Source organism: Mobula hypostoma, chromosome 19, assembly GCF_963921235.1.
Source record: "Mobula hypostoma chromosome 19, sMobHyp1.1, whole genome shotgun sequence".
Classification (NCBI taxonomy): Eukaryota; Metazoa; Chordata; class Chondrichthyes; order Myliobatiformes; family Myliobatidae; genus Mobula; species Mobula hypostoma.
In genome coordinates, this window is record NC_086115.1 from 8,045,667 (window position 1) to 8,071,500 (window position 25,834).

General features: G+C 42.1%; 1 protein-coding gene across 1 annotated transcript in view; it reads left to right on the forward strand.

Annotated features, from left to right (window-relative positions):
- The first annotated feature begins 299 nt into the window (after window positions 1-299).
- Window positions 300-25,834, forward strand: part of sufu (suppressor of fused homolog (Drosophila)) — a 109,722-nt gene continuing 84,187 nt past the window's right edge. The window contains exons 1-2 of the mRNA XM_063071283.1: window positions 300-634; window positions 12,451-12,585. Coding sequence (XP_062927353.1) covers window positions 498-634; window positions 12,451-12,585 — 272 coding nt within the window. The 5' untranslated portion in view covers window positions 300-497. The remainder of the gene's footprint in view (window positions 635-12,450; window positions 12,586-25,834) is intronic.

Sequence of the window (25,834 nt, forward strand, 5' to 3'; positions counted from 1 at the left end):
GGCAGGGGGCAGCATCATGGGGCGGGGTCAGTGAGGTGGGGCGGTGAGGGCAGGGGGCAGCATCATGGGGCGGGGTCAGTGAGGTGGGGCGGTGAGGGCAGGGGGCAGCATCATGGGGCGGGGTCAGTGAGGTGGGGCGGTGAGGGCAGGGGGCAGCATCATGGGGCGGGGTCAGTGAGGGCAAGGGGCAGCATCATGGGGCGGGGGCGGTGAGGTCAAGGGGCAGCATCATGGGGCGGGGTCAGTGGGTGGGGGGCGGTGCTAACGCTGCGGCTTGTGCACGCCGTTTGCGCGAGTACGAGCTCGAGCGGCGGCGCGCTTGTGGCCGGGCTCCGCGGGCTGGGGGAGGGCTCACGGGCGGGAGGCGGAGGTCTGGAGGTTCGATCGTTTAGAGTCCGGAGCCGAGCCGAACGTAAGGGAAGGCCTCTCGCTGCGGGTTAGACAGCCGCCCAGACCGCCTTGGCCACTTGGTGGAAGTTCGCAGCGCAGCCGATCCGATGGAGGAACTGAGGCCTAGCGGCCCGGGCATTGCTGCCCTGCTGCCCCCTGGATTGCACGCTATCTACCAAGAATGTAGGCGCTTGTACTCGGATCAGCCGAATCCACTGCAAGTTACCGCAATCGTCAAGTATTGGTAGGTCGCCTTGATATCAATATTGTCGGCTTGAGCCCTTTTCCGAGGCCCCACATCCGAAAAGAATAAGTTACCATGCAGCAGGCTTGATTTAAATAGACTTTTTAAATATTACACCTAACTATAAAAAGATTAATTTCCTCGATTCATTTTATTACGCGAAATTATTTGCCAAGTTTAACCCTGCTCTTTATAAAAGTTATTGCAACCTTCAGTGTCTGATTTTCAATTTTTTGCCTAAGTATGAAATAAATGAAAGTTACTGTACGGTTTAAAGCCTTTGGGGGAGAAAAGCTTCATTATGGTGTTTTAAAGTAACAGATAGTTGTTAGTAGTAAAGTAACAGAACATGTTGAAATTTCTGTGTACAGTACAAGAACTGACGTGCATTTTGCTTAGATCTCTTTATGGTCTTTAATTTATTCCATCGTGAATCCTGTAAACTCACTGTGCCTCAACAAAATTTCTCTGCTTTTTTAGCGATTTTAAAAGAAACAAGACGGTGTTGCTGATGGATGGATAGTGATTCCGCCCCCCCCCCATTGTTTGTCTTAACTTAGATTTATATTGCTGGTTAAAATAGCTCAAATAAAAGTGATTTCCAATGTTCCTGTGTGTTATTGGTGTAAAAAATTCGTGTGAAATATGTGGTGTATTAATGTTAAGCAATTTTGATTAAAATTATGGATTTTAATGTAATTTTGTGTAGATTTGTTTCACAGATACCTACTGAGTTTGTGTTTCTACAAGGTGTTTCAGACACATTGCATTTTTAGTTATGGATTAAGATGCATTCTTCAATCAATTCATTAGTTAAATTAGAAGGTTTGTCTTTACACTAACATTGAAACTGTGCCAAAGTTATTTAAGTAGTTGTATGTTACAGGAAACACAATTTGTTTAAGTTGATGAAGGGAAAGGTTCTGATTTTGTGTTTTTTTAAAACTGGAATCCTGGCTGAAGGTCTGGGGCATATTCACTGTACAGATCTGTAAAGCCACCTCATTCTGACAAATCTGATCACCTGAGACAATCAAAATTCAATTCCTTATAATTAATCTATATCTTATTGTTTTATCTAGTTTTACCTTCTAACAAAAGTTTGTGAAATTTTATAATCAATAGCAATAAAAATAGTGAGACTGTAACCTAGTAAAAGTTTTGCCTCTTGGTCCGACAGATTTTCCTCTTACTGCTAGTGTCTGCTTTGTCTTTATCTTTAATGCTCTGTTTCCTTTTCTCTTATCTCAAGGCCTAGAATGAGCACCTAGGTGCTAGACCTCAGCCTTCCAGGTAGGGTAGTATAGATGAAAACATTTGCCTCATTTGAGAGACAGTTGGATAAATTTAAAGGGAGTTTTCTCTTTTGGTTGGGTGTGTTAAGGTTGATTGAGTGTGTGTACTCTTCCCGCATTAGGCTACGTTGTCAATGATTGTTCCAGCCACTGGTTTCTCCCATGAGTAAAATCATGTATTTTAGCCAAAGCAAATGTGAAAAATATGTTGCCATATACCATATGCAGAGCCTAAGTCAGTCAGTTCTAAAATGTAGCAGAGCGTGAGGAATGAGTTGCAGGATGGACTGTTTCAGAATCTGTTGTAGTATAAGAGTATTGCCTGTTGAAATTGGGGAAACTGGATGTAAAGCGTTGATGCATACTGATTGTTTTCAATGCTGCCTTTGCTCTGTCAGCATTGTACGGTGCGAAGGGGACAGTGAAAGATGCTTGAACGTTGCAAGTGAAGCTGGCAACAACCTAATTTGCTCCGCGGATGACTAACTGCAAAACGATTTTACATAAGTTTACAAAAAAAACGTAGTAAGGATAGTCCGGGTAATTATAGACCAGTGAGCCTTAAGTCTGTGGTGGGAAAGCTGTTGGAAAAGATTCTTAGAAATGGGATCTATGGGCATTTAAAGAATCATGGTCTGATCAGGGACAGTCAGCATGGCTTTGTGAAGGGCAGATCATGTCTAACGAGCCTGATAGAGTTCTTTGAGGAGGTGACCAGGCATATAGATGAGGGTAGTGCAGTGGATGTGATCTATATGGATTTTAGTAAGGCATTTGACAAGGTTCCACACAGTAGGCTTATTCAGAAAGTCAGAAGGCATGGGATCCAGGAAAGTTTGGCCAGGTGGATTCAGAATTGGCTTGCCTGCAGAAAGCAGAGGGTGGTGGTGGAGGGAGTATATTTGGATTGGAGGGTTGTGACTAGTGGTGTCCCACGAGGATCAGTTCTGGGACCTCTACTTTTTGTGATTTTTATTAGCGACCTGGATGTGGGGGTAGAAGGGTGGGTTGGCAAGTTTGCAGACGACACAAAGGTTGGTGTCATGAATAGTGTAGAGGATTGTCGAAGATTGCAGAGACACGTTAGTAGGATGCAGAAGTGGGCTGAGAAGTGGCAGATGGAGTTCAACCTGGAGAAGTGTGAGGTGGTACACTTTGGAAGGACAAACTCCGAGGCAGAGTCAAAGTAAATGGCAGGGTACTTGGTAGTGTGGAGGAGCAGAGGGATCTCGGGGTACATGTCCACAGATCCCTGAAAGTTGCCTCACAGGTGGATAGGGTAGTTTATGAGGAGTTAGCCTTCATAAGTCGAGGGATAGAGTTTAAGAGTTGCGAGGTAATGATGCAGCTCTATAAACTCTGGTTAGGCCACACTTGGAGTACTGTGTCCAGTTCTGGTTGCCTCACTGTAGGAAGGATGTGGAAGCATTGGAAAGGGTACAGAGGAGATTTACCAGGATGCTGCCTGGTTTAGAGAGTATGCATTATGATCAGAGATCAAGGGAGCTAGGGCTTTACTCTTTGGAGAGAAGGAGGATGAGAGGAGACATGATAGAGGTATGCAAGATATTAAGAGGAATAGATAGAGTGGACAGCCAGTGCCTCTTCCCCAGGGCACCACTGCTCAATGCAAGAGGACATGGCTTTAAGGTAAGGGGTGGGAAGTTCAAGGGGGACATTAGAGGAAGGTTTTTTACTCAGAGTGGTTGGTGCGTGGAATGCACTGCCTGAGTTGGTGGTGGAGGCAGATACACTAGTGAAATTTAAGAGATTACTAGACAGGTATATGGGGGAATTTAAGATGGGGGGGTTATATGGGAGGCAGGGTTTAAGGGTCGGCACAACATTGTGGGCTGAAGGGCCTGTACTGTGCTGTACTGTTCTATGTTCTATAAGTAATACACTGACGATCTGGTGCTGATTGCTAAAGTACCATTTCATCTTTTAGTCAAGTGATCAAAGGGTGATGAGTAGCTGGAATAGGGAGTTCATGTAAGCATTAAATTTACTATCAATGCAATAAAAAGCCAAGAAATCTGAGGGTACAAATCCACAAATGTCTGAATGAAGCCAAGCAATTTAAGCGGGTCATTGAAAAAATACGCTCAAGGCAGTGGGTTTTATTTCTGAGAATTTGTATTCAAGAGCAATGAAGTATTATTATGTTTAACATAAACACAATTGGGGTACTGCATTGTCAAGCACCTCCGTTGTATCTGTGAAACGCATAATTTCCTGGTGGCCAACCATTTTAATTCCGGTCGGACCGTGGCTTTCTGTTTTGCAATGATGATGCTCAAGGTGGAAGAACAATAATTCATTTAATCTGGGTAGCTTCCAACCTGATTGCATGAATATTGATTTCTCCTTCTGGTTTAAAGAAAAGCATCCCCCCCCCTTCTCCACTCTCCCTTTTACCTCTTCTTACCTGCCTATCACCTGGTGCCCCCACCCCTTCCCGTTCTCCCATTGTAGACTCTCCTCTCCTATGGATTCTGTCTTCTCCAGCCTTTTATCTTTCCCACCCACCTGGTTTCACCTATCTCCTTCCAGCTAGCCTGCTCTCACCTTTTCACTCTGCCGTCTTTCCCTTCCTTTCCAGTCCTGAAGAAGGGTCTTGGTCCAAAATGGCAACTGTTCATTCATTTCCATTGATGCTGCCTGATCTGTTGAGTTCTTGCGCATTTTTTCGTGTGTTACTCTGTTTATCCAGCGTTGATTAGTCATGGGGAGACGGAACATGGGGAGAGCGAAAGCGACTGTCGGAGGCCTCTGCCCTCAGGTGGTCACTCCTGCTGTCGATGGTAAAGGAGAGTTTGCAGATGGTTCTTGAGTTGGAGAACTCAAAATTAAAAGCAACGCTGTGGACTGACTGTAACAGTGAGTGTTTGTCTCCTCTCTCGCTGCAGAAGGAGCGATATCTGTCTCTCCTTTGTTAGTGAGACAGAACATGAGGGATCTTGAATTGCTGGAATGAACAGTTAGTTTTTATCTTCTGTAGATCATGGTCTCTCTTTGAGGGCTTTGCTGTTGCTGGCATGGTGGGTGATGGGAACGTTGATGCTTTCTGCTAGAATAAGTGGGGAGATAGGGAGGTTGATGCTGCTTAGGGGGATGTTTTTCTGTCATTCATTCTTTGGGGTTTTTAATGTTTTGAGGATGTCTGTGGAGAGTAAGAATTTCAGGATGTATATTGTATGCATTCTTTGATGTTACATGGAACTATTGAACCATTGATCCATACTTAAAATTGAAAGTGAAGCCAAATCTGAGTGGTAATATCTGTCAAAAAAGAATTGAATAGTTTGGGCATTTTTTCCCTCCCGGGAAAAGCCATGCTGCGATCCGAGTGATCTAAGCTGACAAAGTGCTTTGATAGAACAGATGTAGAACTATTTCTGTTTGTAGGTTGGATGGAAGCTGGGTGCTGTGAATACAAGGCTTCTCCAGTAAAGCTCATAGGAGCTGACGAGAAACTTCCTTTGCCCAGAAGTAAGCTGACAATGGAATGTGTTTGCAGAAGCAGCAGACAAGCAGAATCAGGCTTAATATCACTGGCATCTGTCATGAAAGTTGTCGCTTTGCAGCAGCAATACATAATAATGAAAGCTGTAAATTATAATATATAAATTAAGTTGTGCAAAAAGAAAGCAAAAAAAATTGAAGTAGTGTTTATTGTGTATTCAGAAATCTGATGGGTGAGGCGTTTGAAGAAAAGCAGATAGACTGGGGAGAAGAAAATAATGGGGTTAGAAGCAAGCTCATGTTAAGCAAGTACTTGCACGTATTACTTGGGTTGAATAGCCAGTTAGCCTACCGGACAGTGTTCTCTTTCAGATGTTTGCATAAAGGTAAAGGAGAATTTCAAGTCAGACAAAGGGAAGTATAACAACAAATCAGAATTGAGCACTTTATGTTTAAAGATGGTCGTAACTTAAAGGTAAAGCAAATGGAGGAGGTACGGGAGCCTGAAGGCTCACACACAATGTTTCAGGAGCAGATTCTTCTCCTCTGCCATCAGATTTCTGAATAGACAATGACCCCGCTCACACGAGGAAATCTGCAGATGCTGGAATTTCAAACAACACACATCAAAGTTGCTGGTGAACGCAGCAGGCCAGGCAGCATCTCTAGGAAGAGGTATAGTCGAAGTTTTGGGCCGAGACCCTTCGTCAGGACCCTATAGTAGGGGAGTCTAGGACCAGAGGACACAGTCACAGAATAGGACATTCCTTTAGAACAGAGATGAGGAATTTCTTTAGCCTGAGGGTGGTGAACCTGTGGAATTCATTACCACAGATGGGTGTGGAGGCAAAGACTACACAGGCCAAATAGCCTAATTCTGCTGCTTTTTCTTGCAGTCTTATTATAACTTGGGAAAACTGAGAAACCAGGTTGCTGCTTTTTACTTGGCAAATACATCTGTGCTTGCAAATTATATTGTGTTTGTAGAAAGAAATCAGTAAGAACCAGGGCTAAACCCCTCAGACTTTCACCAGTTTGCCATTTCATTCACTTTTCTGTCCTAATTCCATATCCCTTAATATCCAAAAATGTTCTAACACTAATGAAAGCCAATTAAAATCATATTTAAATTGAAACATTTATTAGTTTTAAGTATAGAGCAGTCATTATTTCACCATGTCCAGCAATGGATTGATTCAAAATGCTAATTCTCTGGAATCTGTCACATTAGCATCATTGAGAAGCAATGATAAATGGGATTATTTTTGAGTGTCTATTTGGAATTCAATATCAAAATATAATGTATGTTGACTTAATTGATAACCTTTTTAAATATCTGATTTTCATGAGCAGTGATGGAAAGGAATGGTTTATTTTTCCTTGATACAATTTTTCTCATATGTGGTTAAATCCACTAGGTGACTCTTGATTCAGTGCCAAGCATGTGGTACATGGACAGTATTTGGATTTTGCATTCTGTTCATTAAGCTGATGTGGTTAAAGCTGTGCAAACCATTAGACTGAAGGAAGATTCAGTTTCCAAGTGCACGATGTCCTCTTAATGTTCAGCATCTGCAGTCCCTTAAAACAAATATGTCCAATGAGTTTGCAATAGGGCTGGCAGTCTCCAACAACTACATGGGCAAAATGTGGCTGACTTTTGTGCCTACCCCAGAATTAAATTGAGAACTCACTAGCAGATTTACCATATTTGTATTCTAGAGTACTTGAGCAGAATTCAAGAGTCGGACTTAAATTTTCTGCGTTTTGGTGTGGAAGGGGTAGCGCTTCGTTCGGTTGCTAAATGAAGTCATAGAGCAAGACAGCATGGAAACAGGTCTCACAGTCGATCGGGTCCATGTCAACCATGGTGCCTATCTGTCTAGTCCCAATTTTCTGCATTCAGCCCATATCCCTCCGAGCCCTGTTCCTACATGTACCTATCTAACTGATTTTTAAATGATACTATTGTACCCGCCTTACTTTGGGCAACTCGTTCCATATACTCACTATCCTCCATGTGAAAAGTTGCTCCTCAATTTCCTTTAAAATGTTTCCCTTCTCAATATAATATATATTATGTTATACACCCTACCCTGATGAAAAGACTGCTATACCTCTTCCTATAGATGCTGCCTAGCCTGCTGCGTTCCACCAGCATTTTGTGTGTGTTACCATCCACCTTTCCTATTCTCATGATTTTATAAACCTTTGAAAGGTCACCCCTCATTCTCCTGTGGTCCAACGAATAAAACCCTAGCCGGGCTAACCTCTTCATATAAATTAGGCCCTCCAGTCTTGGCAGCATCCTTGTAAATCTTTTCTGCACTCTTTCCAGTGACAAAAACTGTACACGGTACTCCAATTGTGACCTCACCAATGATTTGTACAACTGCACCATAATGTCCCAACTCCTATTCTCTGCCCCAAATGAAGACCAGCAAAATAAATTCCTTTCACCACCTTGCCTACCTGTGACACCTCTTTCAACAAACTATGCACCTGCACGCCAAGGTTCCCTTTGTTCTGTTACACTCCCCATGCCCTAGCATTTATAGTCATTGTGATCAATGTAATGGCAAAACATGAATAACTTCAAAGTTTCTTAGAATAATTTTTTCACAAAAAAGTTGGTTTACATGTTCTTCAGGACTTGGTTTAGTTATTTCAGTTAAGATGGGGGTGTGCTTGGATGTAGCAGCATCTCTGGGTCAAACAAGGATGTGGTTCCTTTGATTTACGATTGCAAGGCACTGCTGATTATCAAGAACATCAAGTACCCCACTACTGAGTTGCTTGAAAGCTTGTTGCAGCCTGCTCAGCCACCCAGGGAAGAAGGTGAAGATGTCAGAGGCAGTGTGCATTCTAACCAGTGGTGGAAATGATTGGCTTAGATATTTTTATTGTGATTGCATGACCCTGTTAGGCATTGGTAATGTAGAATATGAGTCTAATTCACTGGTTCACTGGTGATACTGTTGGTGGGGGAGCTGCATGGCCTCGGGTGTGGAGCTTCTTGTGAGTGTTGCATTAAAAATAAAGTGAAAACAGGGCTTGGAAGAATTTAAGTGTGCCTATATATCACCGGCATTTGACCCAAATGTGCACAAGTTATTGTAGAGGAGGAGGAGCAATTCCTGTTAAAAGATCTGCAGGCTGCTCTGTGGAAGGCAGTGGCAGGCTATTGAAATGTCCAAATCAGGTGAATGTGACCAATGAGATGCTGTCTGCATTTGAGCTTTCTACAGTTATATGAGAATTCAGTATCAGAGTTATGCAGCAAATTACTGTTTGGAACGTACTCTCATTGAATCTTGGAAATAATGCAGGAGGAGGCAGTTTGACACATGAAGTACATGCCACTCAGCTCTAAACTGAGGAATGTTGCCCATTTCCCCAACACTTGACAGTGTTTCTCTATTAAATGCTTGTCCAATAATTTTATTAATGGCACCTGTGTTATTCTGCTTCCACTAATTCTACTAGTAGTGAATGATAAATCACAATTACTGATTTTTTTAAAAAAAGTTCAAGACTCCCTTGGATCAAAATTTTACATATGCATACCTTGCCATTTATGTATTTGCTAATGGTGGTTGCTTCCTTGTATTTGCTGCAACTAGTCATGATATTCTCAGAGCTTCTCTGTTTTCAGTTGAAATTCTTTTTCCTAGACTCATTGTAGTGCATCTTTTCTGCATTTTCTCTGGGACCTTTACATTCTTTCTAAAATATTGCATGACCAATTGAACATGGTATTCCATATGTGACCTATTTGGTATTTTGTATTAGATTCAACACAGCTTATTCTTGTCAGTTTTGATAAAGGTCTCAGAGCTGAAATGTTAACTGTTTTCTTTCCAAAGGTTCTGACCTACTCAGTTTTTACAGTATTTTCTGTTTTGCTTCAGATTTCCAGCATCTGCAGGTTTTATTTTTCATTGCCTCTTTCCCATTTCTCAAATTTTAGATACCTTTACAACATGGCGTTATTTATCTGATCTTGTCTATGTATAATCCTATCAGTCGCTTTCCCTCATTGGATCTCTTAACTATTTTCTCTCTTGTGCCCATCTACTCCATTCTTGATTCATTGCAGTCAGTTAACAAATCAATCAGCATGACTTTGGGAAGAGGGAGTAAACCGGATCATTTTGGGGATCCCTCATGGCCACAGAGAGGATATGTAATCCAGCTTGCTTCACTGCTGCACCACTCTTCCACCTCTGTTAAACCTGGAATTCTGTACATAAGGCAGCTTCAGCATCTGCAAGCTTACCATTTGCATCTTCAAGTTCTCATTTTGCTAGGGGATTTTAACACATTTAATAGAATATTCCTAAACTAATGCCTGTCATCCCTTAAAGTCTTGTCTGGGCTTCTGTTAAGGTAGTTGCCATTTTGAAGTATATCTTAAATCTGAGCAGTATCTTGTTCTGTTAAGTGTACAAGAGTGGGTCCAAAAGTACAAAAATGAGTTAGAAACATAAAAACATAGAAAACTTACAGCACAATACAGGCCCTTCGGCCCACAAAGCTGTGCTGAACATGTCCCTACCTTAGAGCTACCTGGGCTTTACCCATAGCCCTCTATTTTTCTAAGCTCCATGTAGCCATTCAGGAGTCTCTTAAAAGACCCTATCGTTTCCGCCTCCACCACCGGCAGCCCATTCCACACACTCACCACTCTCTGCGTTTTAAAAAAAACTTACCCCTGACGTCTCCTCTGTATCTATGTTCAAGCACCTTAAAAGTATGCCCTTTTGTGCTAGCCATTTCAGCCCTGGGAAAAGCCTCTGATTATCCACATGACCAATGCCTCTCATTATCTTGAACATAGAATAGTACAGCACAGTACAGGCCCTTCGGCCTACATTGTTGTGCCAACCCTCAAACCCTGCCTCCCATATAACCCCCACCTTAAATTCCTCCATATACCTGTCTAGTAGTCTCTTAAACTTCACTAGTGTATCTCTCTCCACCGCTGACTCAGGCAGTGCATTCCATGCACCAATCACTCTCTGAATAAAAAACCTTCCTCTAGTATCCCCCTAGAACTTCCCACCTCTTACCTTAAAGCCATGTCCTCTTGTATTGAGCAGTGGTGCCCTGGGGAAGAGGCGCTGGCTATCCACTCTATCTATTCCTCTTATTATCTTGTACACCTCTATCATGTCTCCTCTTCCTCCTTCTCTCCAAAGAGTAAAGCCCTAGCTCCCTTAATCTCTGATCATAATCCATACTCTCTAAACCAGGCAGCATGTATCGAGTCATAAACTCCTGTATCAAGTCACCTCTCATCCTTCATTGCTCCAAGGAGAAAAAGCTGAGTTCACTCAAACTATTTCTCATAAGGCATGCTCTCCAATCCAGGCAACATCCTTGTAAACAACACACATAAAAGTTGCTGGTGAACGCAGCAGGCCAGGCAGCATCTCTAGGAAGAGGTGCAGTCGACGTTTCAGGCCAAGACCCTTCGTCAGGACTAACTGAAGGAAGAGTGAGTAAGGAATTTGAAAGTTCTCCCCCTCCCCCTCCAACTTTCAAATCCCTTACTCACTCTTCCTTCAGTTAGTCCTGACGAAGGGTCTCGGCCTGAAACGTCGACTGCACCTCTTCCTAGAGATGCTGCCTGGCCTGCTGCGTTCACCAGCAACTTTTATGTGTGTTGCCTGAATTTCCCGCATCTGCAGAATTCTTGTTGTTAACATCCTTGTAAATTTCCTCTGCACCCTTTCTATGGTTTCCACATCCTTCCTGTAGTGAGGTGACCAGAATTGAGCACAGTACTCCAAGTGGGGTCTGACCAGGGTCCTATATAGCTGTAACATTACCTCTTGACTCTTAAACTCAATCCCACAATTGATGAAGGCCAATACACCGTATGCCTTCTTAACCACAGAGTGAACCTGCGTAGCAGCTATGTCCTATGGACTCGGACCCCAAGATCCCTTTGATCCTTCATACTGCCAGGAGTCTTACCATTAATGCTATATTCTGCCGTTATATTTGACCTACCAAAATGAACCACCTCATACTTATCTGGGTTAAACTCCATCTGCTATTTCTCAGCCCAGTTTTGCATCCTATCAATGTCCCGTTGGAACCTCTGACAGCCCTCCACACTATCCACAACGCCCTCAACCTTTGTGTCATCAGCAAGTTTACTAACCCATCCCTCCACTTCCATATCTAGGTCATTTATAAAAATCACAAAGAGTAGGGGTCCGAGAACAGATCCTTGAGGCACACCACTGGTCACCGACCTCAATGCAGAATTTGACCTGTCTACAACCGCTCTTTGCCTTTTGTGGGCAAGTCATTTCTGGATCCACAAAGCAATGTCCACTTGGGTCCCATGCCTCCTTACTTTCTCAATAAGCCTTGCATGGGGTACCTTATTAAATGCCTTGCTAAAATCCATATACACTACATCTACAGCTTTGCCTTCATCAATTCAGTCAGGCTCGTAAGGCACGATCTGCCTTTGACAAAACCATGCTGACTATTCCTAATCATATTATGCCATATTATGTCAGTTTTATATGGGCATAAACCCTTGTTTTTGCAGCAGGAGTGGCTCAAAAACAAAGAAGGGTACTCTCATATAGATGGAAAATTTCTTATTTGGTTTCTGGTGATGTGATGGCTTTCCTTTAGATGCTCCTAATTCAGAATTTAAGGTGAGCTGTTCTTTTTTCCTCGTATTTCTAACGGAAGCCTTTCCTATAACTGTTGCATCCAACAATATTAAAATAAATATTTTTGAGTTAATTTTCTCTTCCTTTGCCGTTACTTCTGATTTCAGAGTATTGTTTCCAAATCTTCGGTAACTAATCCATTGTGGAATGATTTGCATTAACGATTTTTTTATTGGCAGAGAAACTCCTTTTTCATTATTTTTCCTGGATAGACCTAATTTCAGCATAAACAATTTCCTTGCTTACCCCAGATGTCTTTCAAACTAATTAGCAATTCATCATTTAAACTAGAAAATTTGTAGTTTTACCAGTTTTTCGTAGAAAAATAATGTCCTTTTCCTCCCCTTTTCTGAAGGTTGGGAGGACCAGACCCGCTTGACTACATCAGCATGTACAGAAATCCAGGCTGTCCAACGCAGGATGTTCCCGAGCATTGGCATTATGTCAGCTTTGGTTTGAGTGACTTGTATGGAGACAATAGAGTACACGAGTAAGTACCACACAAAAAAGAATTAAGAAAAATTCAAGTTAATGACCAAAAATTTACTCATTCAAAATCTTCTGTGTCTTTGTGGAATGTTGCTATGAAAGCATGGCATGCTGGGTCAATTTTTTGGAAAGCCAGTGTTACTAGTATTTTAACTAGAAACACATCTATTACTAATAAAAGATGTGTTTCTGACCCAAACCAATTTGATGCCGGTGCTGCTCATGTAACTATGAAAGATGCCAATAATGATTGTTTGCATGATTTGTAAAGTAGAAAGATTTTAAATGTAAATTGTAATTTGCTGATGAGGGTTGGTTTGTTTGACTGATGGAATAGTCACCATCGAGTATGAGGAAATGGAATTCTAGAGGTTCTCAAAAGCAAATGGCCTGTTTTTTTGGCCTTGATGTACCAGATTGAGATCAGGGTAAGAAGAAAAATTAACCTTTCTGGTCAGAAGAACTGATGAAAAAGATTATCAACCCACGTTGTTTTTGCTGTTTGGTCTCATATACAATATATGTTTAAAGATACATTTTCAAAGAGTGGTTAATGGTATATTGTGATGTACAGATGATAACTTATTTCCTAAAAATAAAAAAATACAGGATGAGATGTTTATGTCCCTTGTGCCAATGGGTCGTGAGCACTTGCTCAAGACTGCTTTGATGTTGGGAGTAGCACAGGGTTGATGCGCAGAGGTTTTCAAGTGAGCACCTTCCATCTTTTGTTTCATTGATTAGCCTACTACATCTCCAGAGGGCTTGATAATGATTTCCGGCATCCCAGAGTTGCCCCCCCCCCCCCCCCCGTTCTGTCTTCCCACTCTCTTGATGCTATCTGGGAGCCCAGGAGAGGTCTTTCTGCCTGATCCAAAGCCAGTGACTGCTTCTTTCCGCCGCCTCTGATGTGGCTCTGAAGGTTTGCTGTAGAGTCTGACCATGGATCCCTAGCTCCTTCAGCACCTTGATGGTGGATATGGCTATAAATCCCCTACAACACACTTCCACAGGACAAACTTTGGTTTTCCAACCCTTTCACTGAGCTTCAGCTGCTCAATCTGCACAGCATAGCCTCTTGCATTCATGTGGTTCAGCCACTGAATCCTCCCATAGTACTCTGAGTTCCTCAACGTAGACAATCTAATGAATTGGACCAGGGAACCAAGTCTTGCCTAAGGTTGGTGGTGGCAATTTCCAGTGGAAAGGTGAGTTGTTTATGTTGGTATTTTCTCTTCCTCCTGGAAGAATGCTGCTGGTGTCAGAGCGCTAGTCATTCCAGAGGGAAAGGAGTTGGTTGCTGTCCTCTTGGTCTTGATAGCCGCTACCAGACTCTTCAAGACCTGGTTGTGACGCCACGTGTATCTGCCTTGTGTGGGGCTGGTTTTACAGTTTGCCGGGATATGCTTGAGGGTTGCTGGAATCGGGCACAGGGCACAAGTTGGGTCCTCACCAAACCACTGGTGGAGGTTTTTTGTGAGGGAAGCACGTTGTATGTAGCTCTGATGAGAAAGTGAAGTCTGTTTGTTTCCACCTCCGTTATGCCTTCCAGCTGATTTTGCTCCTCTCAATGCTTTTCCATGCATCCATTGCCCCTGCTTCGTCAGGGAGACAGCCTTTGCACTTCTGTCAGACTCTTCTTGTCACCGCACTTCCTCGACAACCATCTTTCTTTGCTCTGGAATTGTGGCCTTGTGCCAGGTGGGTCCACTTGCTGCCAGGCCAGAGCCACCCCTGCCCTGTTGGACTTGCCCCACAATGTCTCTATCCATAAGGGCTGTTGTTGCTTGCTGCACTGCATCAGCTGGAGTCAATTTCCACCCATTTGATAAGGTCCATGCAGCGATACTGATGGTCTTGTCACAAGAGTCCTTGAGTGTCATCTGTAGATACATCTGAGAATTCCTCATTTGAATTCCTCTGTAAGGCCAGTGAAAGGTAGTTCAAGGACTCCTTTACTATTGAGATTGATGTTACTGATGCACCTTGGGACACCAAGCCTCTTCTTTACGAATAATGTAATGGTTTGTTTGAGCTTCTTCACGGTTGTTAGTAGGACAGTGTGTGGCCACATCACCCTAGGTAGGAGACCAAACTGTAAGCACCAGAGCTTCAGTTTTCCAGGCAGCATGGTCTTGTCAATGTTATCCAGGCCGTTGGCAATGGTTGCTTTAGTTGCTGCACTTGCTCTTTGTCCATGAGGCTACCATCTACCCATGCTTTGACAGACTGTTCAGACACTGTAGGAACTGAGTCATCACCGATGAAGAACTTTGTCTTTCAGCATTCCCTTGACTACGGAGGTGCTTCGTGACTTGCTGGGTTTGATTTTTCATTCTGGCCCACTTGATGTTCTCCTGCAACTTTCCAAGTAGTCACTTGGTGAATGCTGTAGTAATGGTCAGTGTTGTTATATCGTCCTCGTACAGCCTAATAGGGGGAAGACGAAGTCCAGCACTTGTTCTTTCACTGCTTACCACCCATCTTGAAGCCCTGATAATGACCTCATAGCCATTGTGAAGGCCAGGGGTGATTATAGTGCAACCTGCCATAATACATTCTTCCAGTCTCTGCAATGGTTTGGTAAAATCTGCTGTTGTGGAGCAGGTTTTGAAAGTACGATTTTCCCAGTGTTGTGATGGGCTCTGGTATCTGGAAGAAGTCAAATGCTTTCCAGAGAGGTGCATGGGGAATTGAGCCAGATGAACTGGTGTGGTCCAGGAAGATCACATAGAGGTTTCTTTTGCCCTTCCTGTCTGCTTGGATCTGGTGCCACTTCATGTTTGTATGTTCCAGACTCCCAGAGAACCCTGGAATTCCAGCTTTCTGTATAGATGTATCAGTGTACTTGTTTCTCTCCAGGTAGCTGGCCAGCCTCTGTGCTTTACAGTGAAGAAAATTTTCCCCTTGACCTTCAGAAGGCAGATTGGTCGAAACTGACCTAGGTTTTTCTGCAACCTTTACTTTTGGAATCAGGACACCGCCATGCTTTGGGTGTTATTCGCCTCTGCCACACTACCCTTATGAGCCTCCAGAGAAACCACAAGACATCCGGTGTATTCTTATAAAGCCCAATGGTATTAGGCCCGGGAGCAGATGACGATCTTGCCCGTGGGACTGCCTTCCCCACTTCCCTCCATTTTGGAGGGTCAAAATCCAGGTTGGTAGAGGGGCTGAATTGGGGGGTGGGGGGCGATGTTGGATGGAATGAGCGTATGTTCCTACCTTTTCAAGTTGGTGTGAACGTTTTCCAGGCGCTCCTGCAGTTCCTGCTTTGATGTTTTCAAAGTTCCGCTTTTTTTCCGGTGTGAAGAGACCTTTAATGGACTTGAAAGGGTCTTTGTAGAACTGTGTTCTTGTTTGTTCTTTCTTTCTGCGTAGCCTCCTTAGTAGTCTGCATTGTACAATGTTGTAGCAGTAAATGCTTAAGCATATATTGTAATGTGTTTACTTGACCTATATTATTGTAATATTTGACTTGTATTTTTTCAACTGATCAATCACAGTTTATCCTATTCAATATTTTTCTAGTAACTGATTTAATCAAGACTAACTGCAGAACTGGTTCCTTGTATCTGACTTTGAAATCAGCAAATTATTCACAACTAGTCTTTGGAATTTTTTATTTTGTAACTCTTGAAGCAAGAATTGTTTTATTTTCCGCGTCTTAATTGATTGATGAACTTAAGTTCCCTTTTGAATTTGGTCAGAAATGATTATGGATCAAAATACCCCAAAGTGCAATTTGCCTGCAAAAATAGGAGATTAGATTTTTAAAAAGTTTTATGTAGGTGGTTTATGTGCCTATTTCCAGAAGTCTTATAAAGCTGCTTTATTTAGCTGGACTCCCTACTTGAGATGCAGAAATTCAAATCACAACAGTCTAATGACTGACCCATTTTCTGGTGGTGTAGCACTTAGCATCTTTCTTTCAAAAAAGCAAGGTACTGCATGTGCTGGAAATCAGATATAAAAAGCAAGATTCATGAAATGCTTCACAGCTGAGACACTGTCTAAGGGGAGATGGTCAGATAGATCACTCGTCACTTAATAAAAGGCTGTCGAACTAAAATGTTAAATATATCTCCCCACCGATGCTGCCTGACCTCTTGACTATTCACAGCATTTAAGTTCCTATGGAACTTCTGCCACCTTTCCAAAGCCACACTATCAATTACTAGCAATTATTCATTGACTTCTGATGTTTTTGTATTAATGGTGTTCCGGTTAAGTTAATTAACTTGCTTGGACAATAGGGGAAAATTGAACAAATGTATAAGGAAATTATGATTGTCCCAGACTTTGGGTATCAGAAATCATGCTATCTAATGACTTCTGAAGCATTGTAGTTATCCAACATGTAAATGAAACTCTGGCCAAGATGGTCCTTGCGTGGAATGCTCCTTCTTCTGGGTAAATCACAAAACCATATTTCACTTCTTTTACGTCTTTTATGATTGTTTTTCATCTTGAATGTGATTCTGGAACTGTTGGAGCCTGTGATTTGCAGTTTAGAGATCGTTTGGGTGTTTCAGCACTCTGCAGTCTCCCGAGAGGATTCCAGGAGGCAGAGGCAGCTTGTGCGTACCTTGTGGCAAGATTGCGGGAGGGGGTGTGAGCCAATGTTTGACTCCATTTTACTGATTAAAGCTTTCATTGTTACCCGATTAAAGCTGCTGGTGCCTGTGTGCAATTGCATATCAATTAAATAAAAGCATGCACACAGGGGATTGCATTGAGAGAAAGCAACGTGAATGTGCAGACAATCAGACCAATATGTAGTGCTGGGGGGAGGGGGTGTTTCATTGCTCTAAAAGAAATGGATCCATACATTACACTTCCCCCTTTAGATTATGCAACATAAAAACTGTAGGTACAAAACATTCAATTCCCCTTTCAGAAACTCATATTCCAACAAAAACATGCTTTTGCAATAATAGTCCATAACTAACCACAGTTCTAACGGTTCAGTCTTTTGTGTGGCACACTTTTTTTCAGGATAGCCTCGACCTGTGGAGTGGCATCAGGTTTGGCATGTCTTGTCAGCGATAATGTTCTCTGTTTCTGGTGTCACATTGCTGTCAGTGACATCATCACTGAGAGGTAAGTCTAGTGACTGTAATGTGTCCATCTTGTTGGATGCAGTCAACTCAGGTGTGTTCTTCAGTTGAGCATCGACATGGTGTCTCCATGTCTGATCTCCAACACCCATTGCTGGAGAGGAATGTCCTCCTTGTCCATTGCTTTAATGGAGTTAAAGGTTTGGATGAACCTTTCAGCTAACCTGTTTATTCCTAGGTGGTAAGGAGCTGACTTGAAAGGCCACTTTTCTTCATGAACAGTCGGAGTTCTTCTGATGTGTATAGTCGTCCATTGTCACTCACAATTTGTTCTGGTAAGCCATTTCTGGCAATGATGGTCCTCAGAACTGAGACAGTCTTTGCTGAGGTGGTTAACTTCATTGGTATAACCTCTGGCCACTTTGAATGAGCATCCACACAATCAGAAATATCAGAAATAGAGTCTATGAATGGTCTAGCAATGTCAATATGTACTCTTTGCCATGGTGAAGATGGCAACTCCCATGAGTGTAATAGTGCCTGTGGGAGTGCAATTTGAACTTTTTGGCATCCCGAACAGCTTTTGGCCAAGTCTTCAGTCTATTTATCTATTCCCTTCTCAAATATCTTTTTGTTATCATTAAGCAGCTGTGACAGCCTCTGGTTAGTGCTACCATTTGGGCTGCCATTGCCTGTTGATGCCACTTTGAGAGCTTTGATTGTGTGGCAGTCTAGATGGATTTTCTCAACCATTCACATCCGAAAAGTGCTGGCCCTCCCCTTTTCAACATGTAAAGCTGTAATTGTTGTGCTTGGCTTCCATGTGTCAATTTGCTTTCAGTTTGCCTTTGGGAGACACTTTTTTGCCTGTGTAGGTCTTTTAACATCACTGAGGTCTTCTTTAATGGTATCTTAGAAAACAGTCTTGTAGTCAGCCTCTGGAATTAAGGACAAAGCTGACCCTATATCCAGCTCCATTTTCAGTTTTACACCAGACAGATATATTGTGACCCAGATGATTTGTGATCTGCTTCAGTTATACTGTGCAGTTCTAGGCATGACAGTTCACCTTTGTCAGACTCTGTTGTCTGATTCTACTTTACATTTGGTAACTGTCTGCATTTGCTTAGTCATGCACACACGAGGAAATCTGCAGATGCTGGAATTTCAGTCAACGCACATAAAAGTTGCTGGTGAACACAGCAGGCCAGGCAGCATCTCTAGGAAGAGGTACAGTGGATATTTTGGGTGAGGCTTCTTTCAGTTAGTCCTGACGAAGGGTCTTGGCCCAAAACGTCGACTGTACTTCTTCCTAGAGATGCTGCCTGGCCTGCTGCGTTCACCAACAACTTTTATGTGTGTTGCATTTGCTTAGTTTTGTGTTTGAGACTTTTCACATTCTCTCTGTGACATTGTCTGTGACACTTTCTGCAGACTTTTTCTTTGAACCAAGTCATTTGCATCATGGGAGGATTTGCACATTGATTACATTTTTGGCTTTTTGCACCATTCAGGGACATCTTGTGCATTTCAAATTCTAACCTACTTTTCTGTAGTTTTGCTGCATCCTTTGCTGCAGTCTCTAACGATATTGCAGTGGTCAGTGCAATAAGCTTAGGTGTGTTTTGGATAATAGTCTCTTTTGAGTGCTTTGACTATGCATTCCACATAAGAGCCCGTCCCTTAATGCATCAGAAAGTCCATCTCTAAAGTCACAGTACTGGGAAAGTTTGTGCAGTTCTGCAATGTATTCAGAAAGGCTTTCATCTTTTGACTGGTTCCTTTTGTAAAATCTAAATATCTTAGCTATTACCAGCAGTTTAGGTCTCCAGTTATTTTGTGAAATTGTAACCATTTCATTTAATGTCTTGCTTGCTGGCTTTTCAGGAGTTACTAGGTCATGTAAGAGACTGTATGTTCTTGGGTCCATTAAACTGAGAAGTGTAGGGACTTTCTTCTGCTCCTTCATGTTCATATTACAATACCGTTCAACCCTCTCGATATGACTCCCAGACTTCATTAACGATATCGCATTCGTTAGCTTTCCAGACTGAAGCTATCCCAGGTTATTTTCACTTTAAATTCAGCATGTCTTTCTCTGTTACTATTCACTGTACTCGAGTGTTTGTTAGCGTCTGTGACAGCTTTCTCATGCTGTTTTGTCCCGTAATCATGCCGTAACTGTCAGTGCAGTTGATGTTTTTTTTGACATTCAGGTTTGTACTCATTGCCAATTTGTTGTGTTTGCACAACTACCTGTATATTAAATAATAGGGCACAAGTAGAGTTGGCTTTAACTGGTGTATTCATATTGCAGTGAGAGAGAGAACAAAGTGCACGTGTAGACAATAGATCAATATGTAGCACTAAGGGGGGGAAGGGTCATTCATCTGAAAGAAATAGGTCCATACATTACGAAAGTGACGAGGGAGATTGAAACGATGAGGTGGATATGGAAGGTGAGCACCAGCTGCCTGCTTTTTGACCACTGGTGGGGTGGCTCTGCTGCCGGAGAGGGGAGACTGACTTTTGATCACTGTGCTGTCGCAGAGGAAGAGACCTGCCACTGTGCCTGGAGAATGTTACCCAGGTTTTCTGTGTTTTTGTTGTGGACTTGGACTTTCTTTCAGTCTTGTAGTTTTTTTTAAATATTGTGTTTTTTCACCTGATCTTTCTCATTCTTTTTTGTGTGTGGGAGAGGGGGATTTGAGGGTCAATGTGCTTGTTCTGTTTTCCTGTTTTTTGTGTGGGGAGGGGGGATTTGGGGTTTGCTTGTGCCACTGTACTGGTTTTCGTGGCTATCTGGAGAAGAAGAATTTGAGCTGTATACTTTAAGTGAACTGTTGAACCTTTGAAATAGCTATCTTTGTTCTTGTAACGTTGCCTAATTGTAATAATTAGGAATTATTAATCATCCAAGGAAGAATGGGAAGTCTTCAGAGTTGGGAGGAGCTTGAACTATGTTACAGCTTTGTATTGGTCCACTGACGTTACTGATATAAGTGTTGAAATGGGGTTAGTATGCACAGATTTTAACCAGTAGGAGTTCTGTATTGTGGCATTCTTTAATACATTCTTGAAGATGAAGACACTGGAGAATAACTTGACAGTATCAGTGTATTTTGCATGCAAAAAAGAGGATGGGGCTATATTAATTTTGATAAGGTTAACAAATAAATCAAACTAAAATACCTTATTGGAGCCGGTGTTCAGTCATACAAGTGGAAGTAGGTCTCAGACATGGCTACATATGTTGAGAGTCCAGGATTTCCTGATGGTTTTGATAAGTCAAATTTATCAGTTCGTCCTGCAGTTGAATTCCACGTGGAAATAAGGTGGCCCTAGGACACTAGGAATCAATATTCCATTTCTGTGCTTAGTGGGTGGGAACTATGAAAGTTAGTTTCTCAGTTGCTTTTGTTTAAAATCTCAAGGCCCACACATTATGTTACCTGTAGCCTATTTGCTGTTCAAACCTCAACGCAAGTGTAATGGTACAGCAGACATCAAAGTTCAAAATAAATTTATTATCAAGGTCTGTATACCCTAAACACCTTCCAGGCACCCAATGGAAAACAAAGGTACAAGAGAATTCACGAAAAACCACACATAATAAAGATAGACAAATATCCAGTGTGCAAAAGAGGACAAATCATGCAAGTAATGAAAATAATTAAACAAATAATACTCTGAAAATAAGCTTCAGGGTCCCTGAAAGTAAGTCCACAGGCTGCAGTCAGTTCAGTGCTAAGGCGAGTGAGCCCAATGGCTACAGGGCAAGAACTGCTCTTGATCCTGGTGGCATATAGCCCAAGACTCCTACATCTCCTGTCTGATGGAAGTAGCAGGAAGAAAGAGAGAGAGGTCTAAAGCAGGCAGATAGGATGGGCTTAGCTGGGGGATCTGAGCTGGCATGGAGTAGTAGCGTTGAATATTGGTTTATTGTCCAAAATGGGCCTTCGACCTTCAGCCCAGATAAGTTTTTTGGGGGGGCAGAAATAAGCAGGTTGTGCGGTGTGAGCCAGATCCAAAATGACTTGACCTATTGTGCCAAATTTTGTTTTTAGGTTGATGAAAAATTTTCTAAGGAACTGATTTTTAATCAAAATGATCCTCAAATTTGACTCGTGAAGATAGAGCTGGAAAGGACATTAGCCATGTTAGGGACTGATGTAATATTTGGCAACCCCTTGCTGAGGAGAAGAATAATGGCACATTAAGCTAGTATGTTGTTGTTATTTAAATTGGCCACCCTAATGCATGGTACACTACACTCAAGTTGTGAATCATAGGGATGTGTGTGCTGGTTACTTTATGCTGGTCCATTATTGCTTTGCTTAAATGCCATTTTGTTCTTACATTGTTATTTTAATAAGGGCAGTTAGGTGGCAGTTAGTTCAATGCCATTACAGCTTGGAGTTCAATTCTGTTATCTGTACAGCCTCCCCATGGAATGCGTGGGTTATCTCCGGGTGCTCCAGTTTCCTCCCATAATCCAAAGACGTACAGGTTAATTGGACATTGTAAATTGTCCTGTGATTAGGCTAGGATTAAATCAGGAGTTTGCTGGGGTGGCGTTGCTCGAGCAGCCAGAAAGGTCTATTCCACACTATCTCTAAATAAAAAAATAAATAAAAGCTTGCTGGGTTTGCACATGGATTTGAAAAGTGGTAGCTCAAGCAGATAATCTGTTTAACAGGCACATGGTGTACTGACCTTCAGTAATTGGGCTCTGAGTACAACAGGTAGGTTATGCTGCAACTTGAGCAGTTCTGGTCACCACATTTGTTATAGCACTAGAGGATGAAAAGATATTCACCACGATGAGGTTGCCTGGAATGGGCATTTCAGCAATGAGGAGAGACTAGGTCTGTTTAAGTGGTAAGAGTGAATGGGGGTGGGGGTGGAATCTGAAGGGACATTTGTGGAAAGTGTGTGAGGGGAGGGAATCTGAGGAGACCTTTCTCATCAGACCATTGGTTACCTTGAATAATTGATCGTGCTGGATGCAGAGATGCCTGCAGTATTTTAGAAACATCAGTATGAGGGCTGGCTTGATTTACCTCGGCATAGACTGTTATGTAGCAAATTATAGAAGATGGGATTATTACAGAATGGGCAGTCAGCATCGATGTGATAGGCCGGGTGGGCTGTTTCTATTCTTTATGATTCCGATGCCACACCAATGCCTTGTATTTGAAATTTGAATTGGGAAAGATTTGGTCTCTCGTGGCTGATGGCAAGTATAATATTTACATGTTGTAGCAGTTAGTATGACAGATAAATAGATTACAGTCTGCTCAAAAACGAAACCTAATTTTTCCAAGGGGAGGGGGAGATTAGTGAAATGAGGTAAAACGATGTTAATTTGTGAAAACAAAAATCGGTAAACGCAGACATCTGTTCGTTTGCATACTGCGCCTATTTTTAAATAAATAATTACATTTTGCCTTTCAAATACTTTCTAAAACTTGGTGTTCCATCCATATGATTGACAGATAGCAATACCTGAGTACACTGCAGATTACTCAGTCCATGTTGAACACTCAATCGCAGCTTGTGCTGAGGCTTTTGCAAGAAGTTGAGGGTTTAAAGTAAACTAACCAGTAAAGACACTTAAAGGTGTACAACTCAATGGATTTGGTTTAACTTAATTTGAAATTAGATTTTTAAACTTTTTATAAAATTATTTGAATATGATAAATTAAAAGGCATATTAGGTAGGTGTGCTGGGTGTAGATAGAATTAATGAAGAATTTTGAACTGTTTTTCTGTAACCAGTGAGCTTCAGTTAAGCACTTGCAATTACAAGTACCAATATCATATGATGGTCATAACAAATTTGACATTAAAAATTCCCTTAACTGTACCATCTTGGTGAGCCATGCTGATAGCATAGTGGTTAGCAGAATGCTTTACAGCAGCGGTCCCCAACCACCGGGCCGCAAAGCATGTGCTACCAGGCCGCGAGGAAACAATATGATTTGGCGATATGAAACGATATGAGTCAGCTGCACCTTTCCTCATTCCTTGTCAGGCGCTGTTGAACTTGAACCCCCCCCCCCCCAATCGGCCGGTCCGCAAGAATATTGTCAATATTAGACCGGTCCGCGGTGCAAAAACGGTTGGGGACCCCTGCTTTACAGAACAGGTGATGTGGGTTTGGTGCCACCTTTACCACAGATTCCACCTGTGAATTAACCTTCTGCCTATAAGATATTTGTACGTTCTCCCTGTGACTGCATGAATTTCCCCTGGGTGCTTCTGTTTGCTCCCACAGTCCAAAGACGTACAGGTTGGTAGGTTAATTGGTCATAGCAAATTGTTCTGTGATAAGTCTAGGGTAAAATTGGGGATTGCAGCCCGGTGCGGCTTGGGTTGAAGGGACTTACTGTACTACAGTGCAGAATTGTAAACGGAACTTTGCTAGATCAAATAACGACAACATAAAAAGACAGTTACATATCTTTTCACCCGTTTATTTCTTCGAGCTCAGCCGGCGAGTGAACTTAGACCTGACATCAGGGAGAGACCCTTTCTCATCTCCCCGGCGGTTCTACAAGTTCACTGCCCGATGTCCAAATTGTCTGAAGTTTTAAGGCCACCGATACAAAAGGACAATCAGTTTGATAACTATTCTGGTCAAGTCAATGGACTATTGATATAAAAGTACACTCAATTTGTTAGACACTCCAGCCACCTTAATTAAAGAAAAGAATGTCCTACCTGGTTTGCTGGAGCCACAACTTAATGACAAAGATAAGAACATCCGTCAAATTTGTGCTTTAATTAAGAAAGGGATGTTCTGTCTAATTTCCATCAGGTATTGCTTTTTGTCAAAATCAAAAGGTGTGAAAAGCCCAGAGACACCTATGTTGATCTGGGCAAACCTTAAGCCTTATCTTCTCCAAAGAAAGCAGCTGTGAGACATTATTCAAACACACTGCAGTCATAGACATAGTACTGAATCTGTTGTTTACAGGAATCTTGAGAATCCCCCTTTCCTTTAAACTTTATCAGAATAAATAAATGTTATTAATGACTTTGTCTTAGCTGTGCAGGATTAAATTTTTAATTAATTGTATTTGGGGAAAAATTTAAGTTTTGTTACTTAATGGAGATTACTTTCTAGATGATGTGCATAATTTAGTTTTAAGTGCTTGTGTTGGCGAGTTTTGTGAGGGCTTGGAAAGAGGTACTTTATGGTTGCTAAAGTGTTGAAATATCAGGTTGGTTTGGTTTGGTTTTGTTTTATTTAAAACATACCCCACTGAATTTGAGTGAGTTCCACAGGTTGTGGTCTAGCAACTTTTCACTCTCAATGCCAGCAGCAAATTAGTACATGGGTTTGTCATCATCTCAGACATTCAGACATTCCATACCAAAAACCTTTCAGTTTTGATCTTGTTGGAATTTGAGTACGTGCAAAGGTATTTAAATATCGACTGGCAAGTAGTAGTTCACACCCAAGTTTTGAATGGTGCTGTGTGTAGTGTTTTTAATATTTCAGTAATATTTGAGTAATACTATAAATACATCATTTAATTAAGCATTCTTTGTCTACATAACTTGTTATGGTTTATAAGTAAGAATCATAAAACAGGAACAGAATTAGGCCATTCAGCCCATTGCATCTGCTCTGTCATTTCATCAGGGCTGATCCCAGATCCCATTCAACCCCATACACCTGCCCTCTTACCATATTCCTTGATGCCCCGACCAATCAGGAATCCATTAACTTCCTGCTTTGAATATACCCATGGACTTGGCCTCCTCCGTAGTCCGTGGCAGAGCATTCCACAGATTCACCACTCTTTGGCTAAAAAAAAACCTCTTTCCTTCCTTTTCTACAAGGTTGCCCCTCAGTTTTGAGTCTGTGTCCTCTAATTATGGATACCCCCCGCTAGAGGAAACATCCTTTCCATAGCCACCTTATCTAGTCCTTTCAACATTTGGTAGGTTTCAATGAGATTTCCTCCCCCCACCCTTCTAAATTCCAGTATGTACAGGCCTAAAGCTGCCAGAAGCTCCTCGTATGTTAACCCCTTCATTCCTGGAGTCATCCTCGTGAACCTCCTCTGGACTCTCTCCAATGATAACACATCCTTTCTGAGCTAAGGGGATCAAAACTATTGACAATACACTCAAGTGTGGCCTGACTAGTGTCTTATAAAATTTCAGCATTATCTC